The following is a 20,446-nucleotide window of genomic DNA, read 5'->3' on the forward strand; positions in this document are numbered from 1 at the left end:
ACTAATTATTATGACTAGTTGCTTAATATGAATTCCGAAAAGATGTTCTATTTTTAAAGAGGTGAGATAAATATTAAGAAGGGCTCAAACTCGATAGTGAACTCCGCTGCCACGTTTTATATTCGTTTCTATATTTTAGACCTGGAGACAATACTCGACCAGTAACACTATCAAACGCTCTTGAAATGTCTAGTGCTTTTTCAAGTGATAAATAGTAGTTTATAATGGTCTGCCGCGCATAACGAACGCACTGAGGAACATTGTAGGATAAAGCTGATTTAATGGGCTGGTGAATTTGCTTTGAAACAGCTTTCTGGGTCCAGTGCAACGTGTAACCGATACAATTCTGGGTCGTCGTCTAGTTTCATTATAGATCGCGTACAGGGCTGGTAGTTCCTATTCCTTTGGCCTCGCGGTGCTGCCAATTATTCTTGTTGTTTGGGTCACAGTAAAACGGGAAAGATCATACGGTTAGCAAATCCGCCTGTACGTTTGAGGTTAAAACTAAAACAGGTCAAAGTTCCACAGATCCACCTCCATAAACAACGTGGATTTTCGGCTATTTTGGCTACTTGTTAGCAATATAATAACCACTTTTTAAATAATGTTACAAAGCACTGGCGGGCGCGAATTCGCTTCCCCTGCCCCTCACTTGTATTCTGAACTGCTTGTTCAATACGGAAATGCAGTTCTCACTAATTGTGAGCCCACGGTCCGTGCGTAACGCAAGCCGAATAATAACAGGAAATTTAGTGGAGACAAGGTTTTACAAAGAAAAAACTTTTCGACGGCTGTTGCCAATTAATTCGGCCCAGCCAAGGGAAATGCTGCGAGCTAGCTGTGGAGTTCCCCACTGAAAAAAGACGGTCTTTAGGTGGATTTACATTTTGTTGCGGTCACCTCAACGCTTCTCAAAGCTTATTTCCTTTCCCGCCTATTAATTACCAACCGTTCCATCGAATTGATGAGCATCGTGTAAATTACCACATAAAATTCTGCAGTAAACGTGTCGACAGCTGTAGTCGTTAGGGGTGATGTTGAAAGGGTTTACGATCGTTTCTAATGTTTTGCTGTTGTTGGGAGACACGCGTGACGATTTCTGTTCAACTCATTTATTCCCAGATTGGTGGGCAAAGGAAGAAAATGCCCAGATTATCACAACAGTAAATCACCAAAAAATGCTGATGCAGTTTTAATCAAATGCGAAATGGGGTGATAATTGATCTAGATAAGAATGTGCGAACTTGGATTGGGGTCCATCAGAAAAGTATTCGTTGTTACTTCATGCTTTGTTTCTTTGCTTGAGAAACTGAAGGCAACAAGGAAATGGGACTAAGACGACAGTTGAATTAGAGGACTCAGACAGATGAAACAGTCAACACTAAATTCACCTCATGGGGAATTATTTGAATTCAAGATTATCAGCATCAGTATGGGACCTTTTTTAGGATATTTTCATGTGGGCTGACCCATAAATCAAAATCCACCTGAACGTTCCGCCTTCGATTCATTATTTAAAACTATTTACTATCAACCTAACATTGAGAACTGAAATTAAATTGAAACGCGTTCTATGAGAGTTTTGTTTTAAACTTTGCAATATTTTCAAATTCCGATGGCTAAAGCCGAAATTTTTAAAAAATCTCTATCTTTAGAAAACTTGGCACCGCTCAGGATGATTCAATCACCTACAGAGATTTTGTTTTATTTAAAGCCACAATACAGGTTTATAATTAAAATCCAATTAGGATTAGGAGCCCAGGATTCCGGCCAGTCGCCTTTCTGAACCCAGTTGAAAATTAGATCATGTCTGTCGACTTGAACGTTTGGTTGATTTATCAAACTATCACACTCTTCAAACCTTCCGTGTCCTTGTACGATTAGATATAATACATAAATAAAGAACACGTACAATTTGGGGCCTTTGTCCAATCCAAACCAATTTTGCATTTCCTACTTGAATGTGAAAATACAATTTCTACTAATTGTACACTATATTTGCCATTGATTGGAAAAGCGTGCTTTCAGTTGATCGTACTTCGCATTTCCGAAAGTATATCGAACTGGTATAGATTTGGAAGATTACAACCGCTTTGCAAAGGGGGGGGGGGGGGGGTGGAATAGACTGGTCAATGGAACATCAATCACTTTGGCTGTAACTGCGGTCCATCGTGGTTTCATATTTTAACGATTCGCTTTATACAAACAGAAAACAACCAAAGATGGTTAGTGCATGAGAAAATATCATCTTCGGCGACTTCGATGTCTTAAAGAGTTCAACGTTTTCTTTTAGCTTTTTTCCCCGATGTTTAATTCCCGTGAACCTCCTAAATTATTCCAATGACTTCGAAAGAAACTAACTGACCAGGTCAGAGGGATCTTGATAGTATTTTAGTGATTACTATTACATCGAAAAGAAAGTTTACCGTGCGGTGGATTGGCCATGAGCGTGCCTCCGGACTGATATGTCGATGCCAACCTTGCGAAATGTTCAGATAAAAGCTCTAGTGGGCGCTGTGGATCCACGGAACAAGCGAAGGTCGGTCGGGTTCTGGCTGGCGCGATGCAATGTCTACCTTTTACATCACTGCATTTGGTGCCCAGCCTGGGCGTGTCGTTCCTTCAGTTCAGCAGAACGATATGACATGGCAGCAAGGGACTGAACAGTGTGTATCTATGCACTTCCAGTTAACTGCGCAGTTATTCACTCTGCGACTTTTATTTTAACGATTTGGATTTCATTCCTCATTTAACTCGCGAAATCCTTCTCCTTCCCGCCCCTCCCCCACTGCAAAGTAACATAGTTGCTCCATTAAAGGAAAATTCGCTGGGGATTCCAGGGAACCATATTATAAAGTGTAAGCTTTACCAGTTTATTGACGTGATATTGTATTTGACGAACGAAGGACATTTCCACTGTTCACCCACTTTCATCTCCCTTTATCCCAATAAAACAGTAATGAGATTTGTGAAGAACTGCATTGTTTCCAATTATCAAGTGCAAATGAAACAGTGTGAGGATTTACAGGCAAATGCTTCAGCTATGCGTATTTGCTTAGTTTTATTTGGCTACCTGTGCTGTTAGGCTGTCTACAAATAAACTCTAAAAAATCAGTCTTGATCCGATGAAATAACAATGGGGAAGCGTATAAGACATGAATGACACTTCACGCGGCCAATGAGGAAGCGGAGTTGCCTGTCAGTCAGGTGGAGCTGCAGCTGCAGGTGGCCGAAGAAGCCAATGAACGGACGGCAAGCGCCGGCGCGCTCTCACGGGTGGGTTAGTGGGAGGTATAAAGCTTTCATGCAAAGAGCAAGCTCATCACGTCCTGGATCGTGAAAGTGACCAAGTGGCGAGTAAAGCGACTTACCCAACACACGCATAACACATAGCGCGATTGTATGCGCGCACATCGTCTCGTACCTCTGTGACAACCTATCGGGTAGACTCGGCCATCGCGAACAGCAAAGGTTAAAAGGAAAAAAAGGGTTGCAACTGAGATTTTGGCTCGTTCTGCTGTTGCAAGCAAGTGCCTCGCTGCAAAAGAGTTGCAGCAATTTACAGGAACACAAGGGGAATGAGGAGGACAGTCTGCCGGGTGTGAGATCCGGAGCCCCCGCTCAGCGAACAACCCCAGTGGATCAGTAGCGACAGGAACGCCAGGGTTCATTTCAAGTTTCGACAAGGCAGCCTCGGATCAAAAGTGTGCTTATGGTAAAAGGATACCGTTGAGACCTTTGCACGGAATCGCGCCCAGGACAAGGACGGACAAAAATATAAATTTATCCCAGTATAATCGGAGACCAGTGATCGGCGACAATGGCGATAAGAAACTCGCTTTGGAAATACTATTTGGGAATTTTGTGCGTTTTCTGCAGGGTGGCTGTATCAAACTGTGAAATTTTGGCACCTATATATTGGAATTCCTCAAATCCCAAGTAAGTGAAGGGTCCTAATCAGGCTCCACACCTGCTACTTTGGTATTTTATTTCTCAGGATTTAAATGTACAGACAACTTGGAGCAGGGTGGAAGTGACTATAGTGGTCCCGAGCTCAGTGCTATTTTAATCAAAACAAAATATGATTTTTCACACATGTGCAATACATCGTATTTAAAGAGTAACTGACGAGGAGGTTTGAGCAGTATTAACACAGTGGTTGCTTGTTTCGACGGAAGCCAGGGGAGAATGCTAGAAGCGGGGATTTCAGGGACACGGTACAACCGTTCACCATAATTTTTTTTGCGGGTGCTGGTTGCTGAAATATTATTGTGGAAAGGGAAGTGTTACCGTGCGTGTGTTGAGAGGCGAAAATTACAAACGTGGTAAAGTACACTAGTGTTTACAGCGGCATAGATTCAGTTTATCGGGATGACTGGGCTGCGAGAAAAGGAGGAGAGAGTGACCAGACAGAATAGGATACAGTTGGGGTCAAAATAGCGACTAGACCCGGAGCGAGCCCAGAGAGAGGAATGTCTGTTCTGAAGAGCGGGCAAACGGTCAAGGAAGCAGGTGGCGTTGGCGCAGTATTCGGGCAGAGTGTTGCGATCTTACCTGCTTGTGTGTTGGGTGAGACTCTGCAGGCAGTAAAGATCAGCATCCGAGGCTTTGCCGGAATTCTTGCTGCAAGGCGATTATCTCCAGAAAATCTAATCTGTTACACAGACTTCATTCCTGATATATTGCAAAGGCAGGTTCTAGTCGGTGTGGAAGTCCCGGCTGAATAGATCACCCATCTCTCCGACAGGGAGAGAGCGCTCGTATTAAATAAAGGGAGAGAATATATTTAATCTCAAAATAAAGTGATCGCCCCTATTCACTCTTGGCCTAAACTCTCCTGTCAGTCTCTCTAAAGTATACTATAATTTAATTCTCAGCTTGTTCTTTTGGTTCCTTTAGTAAAATGTGCAAAACATTTCCTCTAAGGATTTTGACTGGACTGCCAGCCTGTTTTTGTTTAGTAATATTGTTGTCTCATCGGTTCCATCCGGTGAAGAATGATCCTTTTAAATTTTCGAGCACACTTTCTCACTTTACGGTAAGGACAAGCACAAATAATTAAATCTCAAACTCTTAACCTGGGAACTGCCTTATCAATGAATCACCATTTTATCTGGAATTTCGTTAAACCTTTGGTTTGAAACTCATTGAGTAAATGTTTATTTAAACTGTTAGATTAAATGAAGTGTCTCAACTACTAACAACAGGTTAAGATAAGAAGCTTGATGACAAATCTAAATATGCTCAGTTTTGGTCCCATGTTAATTATCCACCCTTTCTTGCTCCATTCCTTCAAAGTTTAATCACTTGTTAGCCTCGCCCGGTCACTGAAGTAACCCATAGAAATTTCCCGGGCATTTTTTGCACCGGTTCACAAATGAGAGTAGAATATTTCATATGTACACAATAAATTTCAAAACACGCGTTTAGTATAATTTAAATCGCAAAGTGTTAAACCGCAGGACGTTATGCGCTTTTAAAGGCCCCCGTAACATTTCATGGTCCTTGTTTTCAAGATACAGAATAAAAGTAAGACGCGGTTAAAAACAAAATATCCTTTGCCACGGAGAGCGGGGGCACCTACATTATCTCGGGGAGTATAAAATGCAACCTGTTCTTTGTTTTGGGGGCTCTTTCTGAAACAGGAGGCCGTCGTTTGCTTGTTTAAAGAAGCATTCAGGCCGGAACGAAGTGGGAGAGGAGAGCTGCTGGTTACGGCCTGTTCGCCGGTGTCGATCAGCCATCAGACTCGCCCACATTTCCATTCGAAGTGGGAGCCGTATAAAACACTGCAATTGATAGAGAAACAAGTGGCACTTTCGTTCAATAGCAATTGCGTTTTCCTAGGCACGTTGGAGTGAAATAGTAGTGGAACTTGCCATTTATCGCGCCATATGCTCCAAATGAAATACTCATAAAATCCGGAGAAATGGGTATTGCCCGATGTGGCATCAGTTTAATTTGGGAGCCAGCCGGCAGGTGCAAATTTTTGCTGAGATTTAGCCGGGCGAAATGGTCAATTAAAATGCAGGGACATATTGCGAGCAGAAGGCGCGAGCTAACTAACTTTGCTCCACAATTCGCCAGAGAAACGTTTGTGTTTGCCAGTTAAAGGGGAACGTTTCTATCTCGAAGTCAACCCAACACCCTCTGCTCGGTGGATTTGCAGTGAGCTTCATTCCGATTACCTGCCCACGGATTTTCGCCGGTTATCGTAAACAAAACTGTGAGGGCACTGCTAGTGAATTATTCTTCAATCTCCTTCAAGGTCACCCCAGCCAGCGATCACTGATTTAGAAAGTCGGCAAGACCAGTGGTGTATTTCTAACCCTCGGTGGTTAAAGGACACCATTCGTTAAAAAGACAAATACGACTAAGCTGGTGCAAAAACTGCTCGAGTCAGCCAATACTTTAAATTTTTCAGTTTCTATGTTCTGGGACAGTCTGTGGGATGTAAAGCATTCAGCTAGATTTGGAACAGTTTAGGTTTTTTAAAAGTCTGTAATGAATGTAGCAGACCGCTGTGTGGGCCTAACACAACAAAAGGGGATTGTGATAACTAGATAAAATTCTCAGTTCTCTTTTTAAAATAAATAAACCACAAATCATTGCCAGTAAGGGTTTTTCTTGAGTATGCAAGGGACATTAAGCAAGCCTTTTTTTTGTATTGTACTTACAAAATTCAAAATGTAGCTTGTATTAGTATTTGCTGTTAAATATTCATGTTCGAACCTATCTGGATATCCACTTTTAGTTCTGTAAGTTCAAGCACACAGTATAAGAAGCAGTAACGTTAGGCATAGGTGACGCAGCTCATATCAGTTTGCAAAAATGAAAATTAAACTTGTGTTTTGTAAAGTTTTACATTTTCTAATATTTTTATTCAAGAAGTACTGAAATTGTGGCACAAATAAAGAAAAATCTAGATGCCTTTTTGTGAAAAAAGTAAGGAAGATGTTCATCAGAAGGCAGATGATTGTTTCTAAGGTTTAGCTTTTAATTTACCATAGGAAAACATAATCTCTCCAAGCGCAGTAGTCCTACAGAGGTCACTCTTCAGATGCTTAACACAGCCAAACCAGAAAGACGTCTCCATGAGTAGCTGATGGGAGCTTTGATTTTCTTCATTGTGGTTTATTTTGATATTTTCTAGGTTTTTCTAAAACTATATTTTCTGAAGTTTGTAGGTGAAGTTGACTCTGCTGTAATATATTTTGCCATAGTTTGGAATAATCCACAATCTGATTGTGGATACAGTCAGAATCTATATAATGTTACGCCTGATTGCACATGGTTGTTTTCAGTATATTGCTGTGTTCAGTATGGAGCCGTTGAGAGGTGCATTGTATTGGTCAAAGATAATCATTGTTAACCGGTTAACTTACTTAACTTGTATAGGAGACACCCCTCCAGCTTTGCCCCAGAATCTCACAGAATTGAGAAGTAATCTGGACACTGTTCTAGAAATTTAGAAGAAATATTTTGGAGCTTTGAAATAATATTTTCTCTTTTATTTTAGTAATCTGATTTATTAGTGAAGGTGAGTGTGGCAGTTTATTAGTCTGGTAGGAGATGGGAAATCAGATAATGAAAACTCCAAGAAATGTCTAACAAGACTGCAAACTAAAGGACGTATAAACTTTCTTTTGCAGTTTTTAATTTTTCCTAAGATACAAGTGTGGCAGTTTACTGGACTTTTTAACCTGCCTGACAAGGATGTGTCATGTCTGGTTTCTGAGGTGTCAAAGTGTTTTCACGCATTTCAAGGAGCTGATCGTTTGCTACACCTCATTGGGTTGATGCAGTGAACTCTCATCGGAGAATATTCGTGCGGCATGTTGAGATTAATGAGCATCCTGCTCATAGACACATTGGTTTAGATGGCACATTTGCTCAAGAATTGCTTCATTGCCTGTTCACTCACAGGTGAGGAGAGAGCGGCACAGTTTTGCTCGCTTGCTGAGATATTAATCAAGTGGTCTAGTGTAATGAAAGCAAGTATCAATCTAAAAAATTCACTGATCAATCTCGGTAAATCCACTATTTAAAAAACAATTTTAAAATTCATTTCTTGGGACCCGCCAAGACTAGTATTTATTACCCATCCCTAGGGTGGTGTTGACACCCCCCCCCCCCAAACTGCTACACTGCTGACTGTTTTAATATCCCCAAGGTGTTGTTGAGTAAGAAATTTCAGGATTCAGTCTCAGCAGTGCTGAAGGAACTGCAATATAAAGTATTGTACTTTAGCTGGTAAAATCTGTAACTCTTTTGGAACTCCAAAGGATAAAAATATGTTTCTCACTTCCAGCCCACACTGTGATCTGATGGTTTACTTAATAACATAGTAGAACAGCATGCATAAAATTGAACAAATCTTCCTTTGCCTCAATTGTTTATTTTAAATTTTACACATGGGGGGTTTATGACAAACTGTTAATTTCACCCCCACTTAATATTTTCTCACTTAAGCCGTAACTCAATTTACAAAGAAATGATATACCATAGCAGTAAGGTTAAAGATTCACTAATTCATGAGCACCAATATTATTAAGTGCTCAATGTTAGTTGAAAGTAAAGAATGATAATATGTAGGGTGTTTCAGTGAGTGCTGCTCCCAAAGCTGTACCTAAGCAGAAGTCCTGTGCCATTCAATTGCTTATTTTTGCAACAGCTCTCTGGTCAAGAAATAGGCTAAGTCCATCTTCTAGAACATACGGCAGTTATTTTTTTCCAGACAAGCATGCACCAAAAAAAAAGTTTTCTGATATAAAAAAAGGCATGAATGTGATGGCAAGTTGTTGTTCATACAAAGCCACAAAGATACAAATTTTATTTCTGTCCTTTCAGTTATGCTTAAAAATAAGTTATTCCATTCTAATTTGTTTTGGTGTACTGTTTTGGTGTAATGGATTATAGAACTATATACAATTGCCCCATTACCAATGTACTTGCTATTCTCTTGGGGCCATTTATCCTAATCTAATTTCTATGCCTGTTTCTCATATCCTTTGATTACTTTCTTTTCTTGTCCAATTCCCTGACAACTGATATTATGACCTCTGTTTCAATGGTTATCTTAAGAAGGCTATCCATGTTCCAATAACTATCTGCTTAAATATTATTTAGGTAAGGTGTTTCCTCCTTGTTATCCATTCACCAGTCAGTTAAAAGATTGTTTCCTCACAAAACCTTTGTAATTCATTGTCTCTGTTAGATTCTCTGTTTAATCTTCTCGGTCCCAAGGAGGAAGGCGGCTCTTTTTCATACATTACCTTTCATTTCTGCTGTCATTCTTTAAATTCTATTGTGCCTTGAATATCCTCTCCACGATGGGGAATGATAATAAAGAGGCAGCGTCTATTATCAAGAAATATTCTTTCATTTTCCCTTTGAAATAAGTTTTTTTTACTGCAAAATGTGTTCCTGGTGCTGATCACTGTGTCCAGGAAGTAGATGAATGAAGAAAGCTCAGTGACAAAGTCATTCAATTATGATCAATCAAAAGGGCTGTAGCAGTTATTCACAATTTCTTGAAATGAAAATATGTTAAACCGTAGGTTATTTTAGGAATGGTAGCATGCTTTGAAGGCAAGTATATTGAAAAATGAGCTTGATAGATTTATAGAAATTAAGGCAGCAAGGGAATATGGAGTTGGTAAAGACGAGTGGTGCTGAGGTAATAGGGCTTGGTGTTTTTGAACAGCAGCATAGACATGAAGTGTTAAACGGCCTGTCTTTGCATCTGCTTCTTAGTGAGAGTTTTGAAAGAAGTTGCTCTGATAACACTTCTGAATCTGACTTAATTCCTTAAGTTATGAAAGCTACTTCGTTCAAGATTTCTGTCATGAGAAGTGTGTGAAGAGAATGCTGTAAAAATTGATCTTTTTCTGTTGAATTTTGTTTTACTTTGAAGTCTGATGAAAATTCAGAGATGAGAAGATTTTCACATGTATCAATGCTGAGCAGATAGCATTTCAGCCCGTTTGTTCAAATCAAATAAAGAAGAAGAGGGGTAACAGCCCTATAACTCGTGAGAAAAGTTAGATTCAGGGCATGGTCCTGTTTACATGATTATAAACCTAACCGTAAAGAAATAAAAGGCTGGCTTGTATTTTGGACTATTCAGCCTTTTTCTTTCAAAGGGTATCAGAGCAATGAGCGAGCCATAGCAGCTGAAGGCACCTAGAACATGAGAAACAGACACACCTACCCTGGTGCTGGGTCAATAGACCGTGTCTGCTCACATAACCCGAATGGTTAGGAAATTTATTGTACTTCATTAAGAAGCACAACACTTCACAGAAGGGATAGTTTTTGGATGATAAGCTATTGCGCTTGCAGTTTGAAGACAGGTTAGCATCTGTGCTGTCGAGTCCTTTTTTAAGTCGATGGGCATAATTCACTCTGTTAATGGTAGGGTTCACAGCATAAAGGTTGGAAAACCCTGATTTAACTAGAGTGTGTCGTGTTGTGATGTGGTTTCTCAGTGGCAGAATAAAACACTGTTTTGGTTTTGGTCAATGAATTACCTCAGTTACCTCACGCCGACCAGATGATTCATTCCTACCCGTTTTATGTTTAGCTACTGGGCAATAAAATGTTTTTGTACTCTCGTGCTCTGGTGGTTTGACTAAGTAAGTAAAGACACAACAGGGCACAGGTAGAGCAATGAGATGTTGCAATTTGTTCTGTGCCACAGGGTCAGGAGGGAGAGAACCAGAGTCCAACTCTTGGCAAAGATTAGACTATCAGGGTCTGCACTTGAAGATAGGTTACTTAAGCATGTGACTAAATTGAAAAGTGACATCCTACTTCTGCAATTTACAGATGTCTCTTTATGAATGGAGATGTAAAATATATCAGCTGGTTTGGGATATATAATTTTTTTAAAATTGCAAGTGTTTGATGCACATGTTTCTAGTTTTTTGAGAAGGTTCCTTTCTTTGCTGTCTTAATTAAATAAAAGTTCGAGTTCCTGAATGCTAATAACTTTTGTACTCGATCTCGTTCTCTTCATCAAATGTTGTTACTTTGCTTCATTAAAAAGTTGCTTAAGGTACGAGTAGTTCACTGGGCAAGTGAATGGGCACGTGACAATGGTCTTCATGGATAGGTATCCTTTTGAACTTGGAGTGAGAGGGGACTCCATGGAAACATAAAGGTGCCAGAGATTCCTGATGGAATAAATGTGGTGAAGATACTTTGTCTGATGAGAGAATGCAGAATTAGCATCACATTAAAATGAAGGACTCACCCATTTAAAACAGAATTGAGAAGTTTTTTTGCAACACACACAAAATGCTGGTGGAACACAGCAGGCCAGGCAGCATATATAGGGAGAAGCGCTGTCGACGTTTCGGACCGAGACCCTTCTTCAGGAGTTGTAGGGTCTGGGCCCAAAACATCGACAGTGCTTCTCCCTATAGATGCTGCCTGGCCTGCTGTGTTCCACCAGCATTTTGTGTGTGTTGCTTGAATTTCCAGCATCTGCAGATTTCCTCGTGTTTGCCGGAGAAGTTTTTTAACCACTTAGGAGGCTGTGAGCGTTTGGAACTTTATTCATCAAAGAATATTTTTTAAAACAAAAACCCAGAAGTACCCAGAAGTAGAGTTAGATTACATTAAGATCAGGTATGATTTTATTGCATGGCAGTGCAGGCTTAAAGAGGCTTAATTAGCCTACTCCTACACCTGACTATGTATATTGTGCTTTCAGTAAAGCCCAGAATTGAGCTTTGCAGTCATATCTGGGATTATCTTACTTTACTATTTTGGAAATGGAAAAAAGAAGAAAAAGTTGCATTTATCTGGTATAATTAGAACAGCCCTACATATGGACATTACAGGCCTGCATATGGAATTTTAGCGAAATTGAAAGTTCTGGGAGGTAGAATATGGCAAGATAAATTCCTTAATTTTTTAAAATGAGTGATTTAAGTTAAACTGCAGGTGAAGTCATGTTCAATATGTATTGAGGACTTGGGCATTCGTCAGTGCCCCGTTAGTGTGTAATAGTTTGACATACATTTAGATGTAAAACAGCATTTTATTGCCTTGACGCTTTTTGATGGTCTCAGAGAATGACAGGTTTTCCATTCTGCAGAGACTTGCATTGTATTTTGAAAGTTGTGCTTGTTAAAATCAGGTTGATGTGTTACTGTCAGGAGAAACTTAAATTATTGTACTCCTGTGAAGAAGGCAATAATTTGATAAAAATAAATTGCTACAAAGTACTGTACGTGGGAATCAGTAGGAAGTGTTAGAAGTAGTCATGAATACTAATTAAAGGAGTATGACAAACAGCCCTGTACTTGCTAAACTAAAGCCTCCTTGCAGTGGATTTTGTCCCATGTTCTCTGTCAGACTGCATGGGAATATAGAACATAGTTAATCTTAAAGCAAAAGAAAAACAAGAGAAGCCTGTTTCCAGACATTGCACCCCCACCTTTATGTTTAACCCCTGAGGAATTTTAATGTTGGCAAATATGAAAACACATTTGTCAATCCTACCTACCTGAGATCAGTCATGGAAAATTAATTGTACCAATCTGCTTACTGCACCAGATGTAATCTGCATATATTAAGCTGTCCCCAACAACCTGTTGATTGATGAAGTTTGTCTACTGAGCTCTCATTGGGTGCTGCACCAGGTAGTTCCTTCTGACACAACCCCCTACCCGATGAAAGAGTCCATCATCTGAATGTATGAAATTAATATAAAGTACCCCATTAACTTAATCAAATTTAAGTTCATGCACACAACCCTGTTGAAAAGGAGAACTTGTTAGTCAACTTTTTACTGACGAGGTTTGCTTATAATTTGTGCATCAGGGTTGGTTCTGATTGTGTAATACTGAAGGAATGCAGACAGTACTTGTATGGTGCAGAACATCATATAATTTTGTTTCAGCTGACAAGGGAGAAGAGAACAAAGGAAAGTGCAACTTCAGTAGCTTCATTGTTGAATTTAGATTTGGCTAAAACTGTCTTTTCATGTTGGGTCATTTTGTACGTGAGTGATGAACAGGAACTCTTTGGGAATGACAGCTGAGTCTTCATAAACTGGCGATTCTTGATTATCCATGTGTGTATTAAACATTTTGTTGAAAGTCTGTATTTCAAACCAAATATTTATCTGCAAGCCTTGTACAGTAGAAGAATTGTTGCAGAAGCACTTGAAGAATCTGGGAGATAAATAGGAGTAATTCATCCCTCAGTCCCTGCTGATGTACTTTATTTTCCCTTCTATGACTTACTGAAGCAGGACTGAGAAATGTTTGACTAAAATATAACTGCATACATAGAAACATATAAAACCTACAGTACAATACAGGCCCCTCGGCCCACAATGCTGTGCCGAACATGTACTTACTTAGAAATTACCTAAGGTTACCCATAGCCCTCTATTTTTCTAAGCTCCATGTACCTGTCCAGGAATCTCTTAAAAGACCCTAACGTATCTGCCTCCACCACCATCACCGGCAGCCCATTCCATGCACTCAACACTGCGTAAAGACAACAACAATTTACCCCTAACTTCTCCTCTGTACCTACTTCCAAGCACCTTAAAACGGTGCCCTCTTATGTTAGCCATTTCAGCCCTGGGAAAAAGCCTCTGACTATCCACATGATCAATGCCTCTCATCGTCTGATACACCTCTATCAGGTCACCTCTCATCCTCCGTCTCGCCAAGCAGAAAAGGCTGAGTTCACTCAATCTATTCTCGTACAGCATGCTCCCCAATCCAGGCAACATCCTTGTAAATCTCCTTTGCACCATTTCTATAGTTTCCACATTCTTCCTGTAGTGAGGCGACCAGAACTGAGCACAGTACTCCAAGTGAGGTCTGACCATGGTCCTATATAGCTGCAACATTACTTCTTGGCTCTTAAACTCAGTCCCATGGTTGATGAAGGCCAATGCATCATATGCCTTCTTAACCACAGAGTCAACCTGTGTAGCAGCTTTGAGTGTCCTATGGACTTGGACCCCAAGATCTCTCTGATCCTTCATGCTACCAAGAGTCTTACCATTAATGCTATATTCTGCCATCATATATGACCTACCAAAATGAACCACCTCACACTTACCTGGGTTGAACTCAATCTGCTACTCCTCAGCCCAGTTTTACATTTTATCAAGGTCCCACTGTAACTTCTGACAGCCCTCCACACTATCCACAACATCCCCAACCTTGGGTCATCAGCAAATTTCTAACCCATCCCTCCACTTCCTCATCCAGGTCATTTATAAAAATCACAAAGAGTAAGGGTCCCAGAACAGATCCCTGAGGCACACCGCTGGTCACCGGCCTCCATGCAGAATATGACCCGTCTACAACCATTGTTTGTCTTCTGTGGGCAAGCCAGTTCTGGATCCCCAAAGCAAGGACCCTTTGGATCCCATACCTCCTCACTTTCTCAATAAGCCTTGAATGGGGTACCTTATCAAATGCCTTGTTAAAATTTATATACACTACATCAACGTGTTTAGTCACATCCTCAAAAAATTCTATCAGGCTCGTAAGGCATGATTTGCCTTTGACAAAGCCATGCTGACTTTTCCTAATCATATTAAGCCTCTCCAAATGTTCATAAATCCTGCCCCTCAGGATTTTTTCCATCAACTTAAGTAAGATTCACTGGTCTATAATTTCCTGAGCTATCTCTACTCCCTTTCTTGAATAAGGGAACAACATCTGCAACCCTCCAGAACCTCTCCTGTCCCCATTAATGATGCAAAAATCATCGCCAGAGGCTCAGCAAACTCCTCCTTCATATCTGACAGTAGCCTGGGGTACATCTCGTCCAGTCCCAGTGACATGATCCAACTTGATGCTTTCCAAGAGCTCCTGCACATCCTATTTCTTAATATCTACATGATCAAGCTTTTCAGTCCATTGTAAGTGATCCCTACAATCACCAAGATCCTTGGTATGGCTTCCGTAATTCAAAGGTCAAATACTGGAAATAGAGTAAAAAAGCAATTAATGATCAGTCATCATTTCTAAATTTTACACTTGTCTTTCCTACTTTGATATGGATGTGAATTGTTTGGCACATTGTATGTTTCCTTGTAGATACATATGTGTGCTGCTTCAGGAAAACTTAAATATGGAGTAGAATTAAAGAGACAGTCGTAATATAGTCGTGTATTTTATATAACATTGAACCAAGTTATTTGACAATAAAATATTTATGTTGAAACTAAACTGGCAATGTACAGATAGAGTATGGAAATTCAGTCCTAGCAGAAATCAGGTCTGCTACCACAATATTTTTTCCAAAAGAAAAGCACCAGTCCATTCCTCTCGGAGAAACGTTAAGGTGATGCAGCCATTTTGTGTACAAGGTATAAGTGGGAACTCATGTTGCCAAGGCAACACATAGTTCATGTCCAAAATGACACATCTAACACTGTGATTTGAAAAGGAAGGGAGGGAAGTGGTGTTCAGAGTTGCATTTTGCTCTGTGGAGGGAGGTTAGGATTGGGGTATATAAAGGGCTTGTGTTTTTGGGCTTGTGCTGAAGGATGGTAAAGAAAAGCTGCTCAGTCCTTGTTCATTCAATGTGTGTAATATATAAATAAAGGTAGATTTAATTTGCTGCTTTATTGAAGTTCCATATGCCTGAACCTCTAGCTTGTAAGATGGGTTAGTAAAGAGACTTTGTTTTCTTCCCCTGGCCCAGCAGTAGCTATTCTGTTGGCTTAAGCTCACTTTGAGATTGTTTCTTTCATCTGTTTATGCCACAGGGAGATACATGCTGAGTATCAACAGAACATCGGAGAACTGGTGGGCCTGAGGTTATCAGAAAGGAAAACACAGTGCTTTTGATGCAGCCATCTTTCAGGCTCAGGGTCCGGTCTGTCCCTCCATGAGAAAGGCAAAGATAAACAGACACATTGTCCCTGTGCTGCTCTGATAACTATGCCCTCTGAGTATTACTTCCCCCCTGACTGAACTGCACTGATCTTTGGTATTCAAACCAATAATTTCTCCCTATGATCCTCAAAGGTATGCCCAGCTGTCTCAGGAAATGAGGAAAAAGACTAAATGACAATTGCATTCATAAAATATATTTAAATTCTGTAACAAATAGATTTTGAAGTTCGGGAAGTGCATGAAATCTCTGTGGGAGAAAAATGTCCTTTTGATATTGCTTAAGTTTTGTCCCTTGTTTAATCAGAGGAAGCTTTCGAGAAAATAAAGGAAATACAGCTGGGTTTTGGTAAGTAAAAGCTGCTGTTGTATTGGCTGATAATGAGTTTATCTGTAAGATGATCCTATCTTGTGTCAGTTGGATGGAGGTTTGTAGAATAAAATTTTTAAACAATCACATCATTTATTTACATGAATATTCACATTTATAAGCAAGTTGGAAACTAGTACAGCTCAACTGTTTATCTAATAATGAACCACTTAAGTTAGAATCAGAACACTTCAAAATTTCTTAACAAATCAATCTCAAGAAGTAATATAACTATAGCAGTTTGTTATATATAAAGAAAGTTGTTCAGACTATTCTGTGAATATACCTTATAATTAGAACAGTTTGAAGCAAAACCCATAAAGCAATTTCTGTAAACCATTGCACAAACAAAAAGATTTAAGTTCTCTGGTTGTTGTTCTGAAGTTTAGAGGTTTGAGGATAATGTTGGAATCTGACAAGAAAGTGCTAACCGGTAATATTGCCTTTCTGATATTGCTCTTTTTTTTGAAAAATCTAACAGAAATATAATGCCGTTGTGAAAATGACTTGTGAAGTGATTTTATTAGGAGCAATGAGGATAGGGCCAAAAAATGTCATTGAAAATTACAGAGTAAGTTGGTTTCACCAGAGATTTTCTGACAAATTATTATCACAGGTGTAGATGGAGGCTTAGCTTTTGATTTAGTTCCATAACTTCAAATCAGACATTGTTTTCCAAAGGAGCTATAAAATTAAGCATAAGAAAACTTGTAAGCATTTGTGATTAAGTCTGTTAGTGAAGTGTTTCTGGTTGATTTAATGTTGAAGACTGCTTACTTCTAGAGCAGAATTACTTTCCTGCTCGATAGCACCCAGACAGCAATTATTTGGAACTCTCCTTTAAACATTATAGATATTAACAGTTAAGATTACAGTGTTCCGGAGAAGTATGTATTATGAATTGGATGAATTCTTTCTGTGTTAACTGATCATCCACTGTAGAACCTCTCCCAAAATCCATCTCTAATCTGAACTCATTGGAATCAAATCTTCCTTTTACTCAGTTTGTTTCCTGAAAGCATTATAAACATCTTTCCCATTCCGAGAAAATCTTGTCCAAATTTTATTAACCATATTGACTGCAATTCGGTCGGGGCAGCTCACATGATATTCAACTTGTACAGGGAGCAAACTATAAAGATTAACTAATTTTACTTCTTGAAGTGGACATATTTTAGCAGGGCAGTTTGAAAGTGTAATCTTTGAACAGCCCGACTGCAAAGGTTAAAATAATTATCAATAGACTGCTCCCCAGGCTTTGTTTGATTATCTTCAACAGATATATTATCCTAAAGTATCACTCTGTGATCCAGTCAAGGAAACAATGGAGATAACATTATGTACATCAGTGCTATCTCGGTGGCCCTTTGTAACCAAAGCAGGTGATTTGCAGATGCTGTGTATGTATAGTTTGAGTTGATAGCATCAGCATGTTATCAGTAACAAACCAATTAAACTTGGCATATACAACATCCAAAATCTGAAGTAATCTAATTCAATGTAATTTGGCCAGAATGCTATTTGAAAGATAGTAGTCATTATTTTTAACTTGTACTCATCAACACTATAAAGAAAAAAATGTTTGTACCAAACGGAAAGTTTACCCGTTTAAAGTCAAAATTAGCAATTATGATTCAAACTTTGTTTTATGTGTCATTCAGTTATTAAAATACACTAACAAGCAAATTGTAATTGAACACTAATTTTGGAGAGTAGAACCCCCCCCCCCGTGAATTCCAAGCATTTGTCCTGATGAGCACACTAGAATGAACAGCTTAGTTTGGTAGATCAAATTAAGAAAGCATCTGCAGGATTTTAGGCGGAGTTATGCCTCTGCTTATTTAAGAGTTTAATAAGTTTGATTTCCTTCATTCCATTTGGCTTTTGATATGCTGTAGAAATCCTGTTGTAATAATTTATCTAAATGATTTGTATAAGTGCATTACTTTGGATTTTGAGGTCTTTTTGTCTCATCACTGGAACTTATTTGTATTCTAACTGTAGACAGTTGATGCATGAAGTAATTGTATCATAACTCAACAAGGTAAACACAGAACCATTTCAGCAACCACCACTTAAAGTCTAGGGCTTGGGACCTCTGCCAGACTTGTAGGAACAGAGTCCTCATATCATGTCCTTTTCCCATCAGCTCAGTAGGCTGATTGTAAGCCTACAGAATACTTTCACTAAAATCCTAGCTCTAGAATACTAAGTTGTTTTTTAAAAAGGAAATCACATTAAAGCTTATTTGGCATTGTTTGCATGTCCACAAGGATTGTAAGAAAGCATCTTTCTGTTCTACTTGTAAACAGCTACATATTTTTATTTGATTTGACAGCAATTAGCTTAAGTGAGACCTTCACTGTGGAATGTCAGATTTATTTCAGAACCCCCTAGCAATCTGCTTCAGCTTTCTGGAGCAGTTTTGAGTGGCAGTTGGGTTGATGCGACTCTATTTTAAACCGTTCCATTTTGTTTCACCTTTGTCAGCTCACAGTTCTTACAAACTGGAGCAAACAAAAGGAGCAGGAGAACAAAAACTGGGATGATAGCCAATATAACTTCAGATTCTTGTTTTGTACAAGGTCTGAAAGTCTTTTACATCAAAGCAGTGGCTTTGAAAGCTCCAAATGTACCTGTTGAAGTCTTTTATCATGGTAAGTGAAAGAATTTGGTTGGGTTCTCTCAAAAAGTAGTTTTCAGTGCCTTTTCAATTGGCCTTTGGCCAAAAGGATATCTGAGAACATGACTACCCATGAGATAATAACTACTTGAGAAATGTGTATTTGTGGGTTCTTTTCTGGTTTTGATAGACATAGCTTATAACAGAAATGACATGTATTGCACTTTATTGCTTTATCTTATTATTTTTTTCAATTTATGCACATTTCAAAACTATTTTCAAAAATTTGCTGTCATGGATATTACATAGAACCATTTTACAATTTAGTCATACAGTGAATATGAGTGGAATGCATTAATATATTGTTAGTGCTGGGAAAAGTTTGGTTCTAACCTTTTTAGAATTGGATCCAAACACTCTTCCAAACATTTACTGCCGTCAGTGAACTACTTTGTGGGTTCTGTTTAATTGCACAACAGTGGAAGTTGGAAATGTAATATCTACATTTCTTCTAAATTTAGATTTACAAGCAGGAAATGGTAAGTTAGTGTGATATCAGAACCATGAGTCTGCAAAGCAGAAGTGAGGAAATTTGGAAATTGGGAAATAACTGAGAAATTTGCAGTCTGTGGGCCTCAGTCCTTGTTCGCAGCTTGGAGACAGCTGGGCTGATACAAATAGAAATGTATGCCAAGGTAGATGCTGCATTGTTTGCCAATCTGTACATGTGCTCAAATTGCCTGCGTTTTTCACTAAGATATTGCAGATTATTTATTAGTTGTGAAAATGGGCCTGCGGACCCAGGTCTAGACCAAGGAGAATTGCTCAGGTTTTTCATTACTATAAGACAATTATGGTCTGAAGTAATCAACCCAGTATATTTCTATACCAGTCATGTACAAATAAATGTTTGTCTTTCTTTACACTGAGTGACAGAGAATTAGGCGCTCACATATTTTAGAAAGCAATATAAAATCCTTAAATTTCCTCATTTTAAAAAATAATTGATGGTAAACTTTACAACATTATTTGGGTGTTAGCTCGTAACAAAGCCTGAGCCATTAAGTTTGAGGCGTTATTGCTATTCAGAATCGTTTGTGCTCATGTGTAATGATTGCCCATTGCAAGTACAGTTCATAAACCTGCATTGAACAGCTTTTAGAGCTGCTGATCATCTAGTGCACTGCTTACTTATCACTAACAGAAACGACTGTATGCCTACTCTGCCTGCTAGGATCAGTGCTGAGGTATTTATTGGCTACATTGAAGAGAACGCGTCTGACCTCCATGAATGTAAATGCATAATAAGTGAAATATCAGGAAAGATATTTGAGCACAGTTGAGCACAACTCACTCCTGGTAGCTGTGAATCTGTTAATTTTCCGCAAGAACACTAGCTGTTTTATCAACCAATTCTACAATTAAAATTACTTCATCTAAGATTCTAAAGAAAATGGACATAATAATTATGGATTTTCTTTTTGCCATAGACAAATTTGTCAATTTGATTAAATCAACTAAAAGTAATTGCTGTGTTCAACTTGAATTTTTCAAAGCATCTTGAAAGCA

General features: G+C 39.0%; 1 protein-coding gene across 2 annotated transcripts in view; it reads left to right on the top strand.

Moving 5' to 3' along the window:
* Positions 1 to 3,337: 3,337 nt before the first annotated feature.
* LOC132391490 (ephrin-B2-like) overlaps positions 3,338 to 20,446 on the top strand; it is a 55,592-nt gene continuing 38,483 nt past the window's right edge. For both annotated transcript variants that reach the window (XM_059964752.1, XM_059964753.1), the window contains exon 1: positions 3,338 to 3,939. In XM_059964752.1, coding sequence (XP_059820735.1) covers positions 3,821 to 3,939 — 119 coding nt within the window. In that variant the 5' untranslated portion in view covers positions 3,338 to 3,820. The remainder of the gene's footprint in view (positions 3,940 to 20,446) is intronic.

The sequence above is a fragment of the Hypanus sabinus genome, chromosome 3, assembly GCF_030144855.1.
Source record: "Hypanus sabinus isolate sHypSab1 chromosome 3, sHypSab1.hap1, whole genome shotgun sequence".
NCBI classification, from domain to species: domain Eukaryota; kingdom Metazoa; phylum Chordata; class Chondrichthyes; order Myliobatiformes; family Dasyatidae; genus Hypanus; species Hypanus sabinus.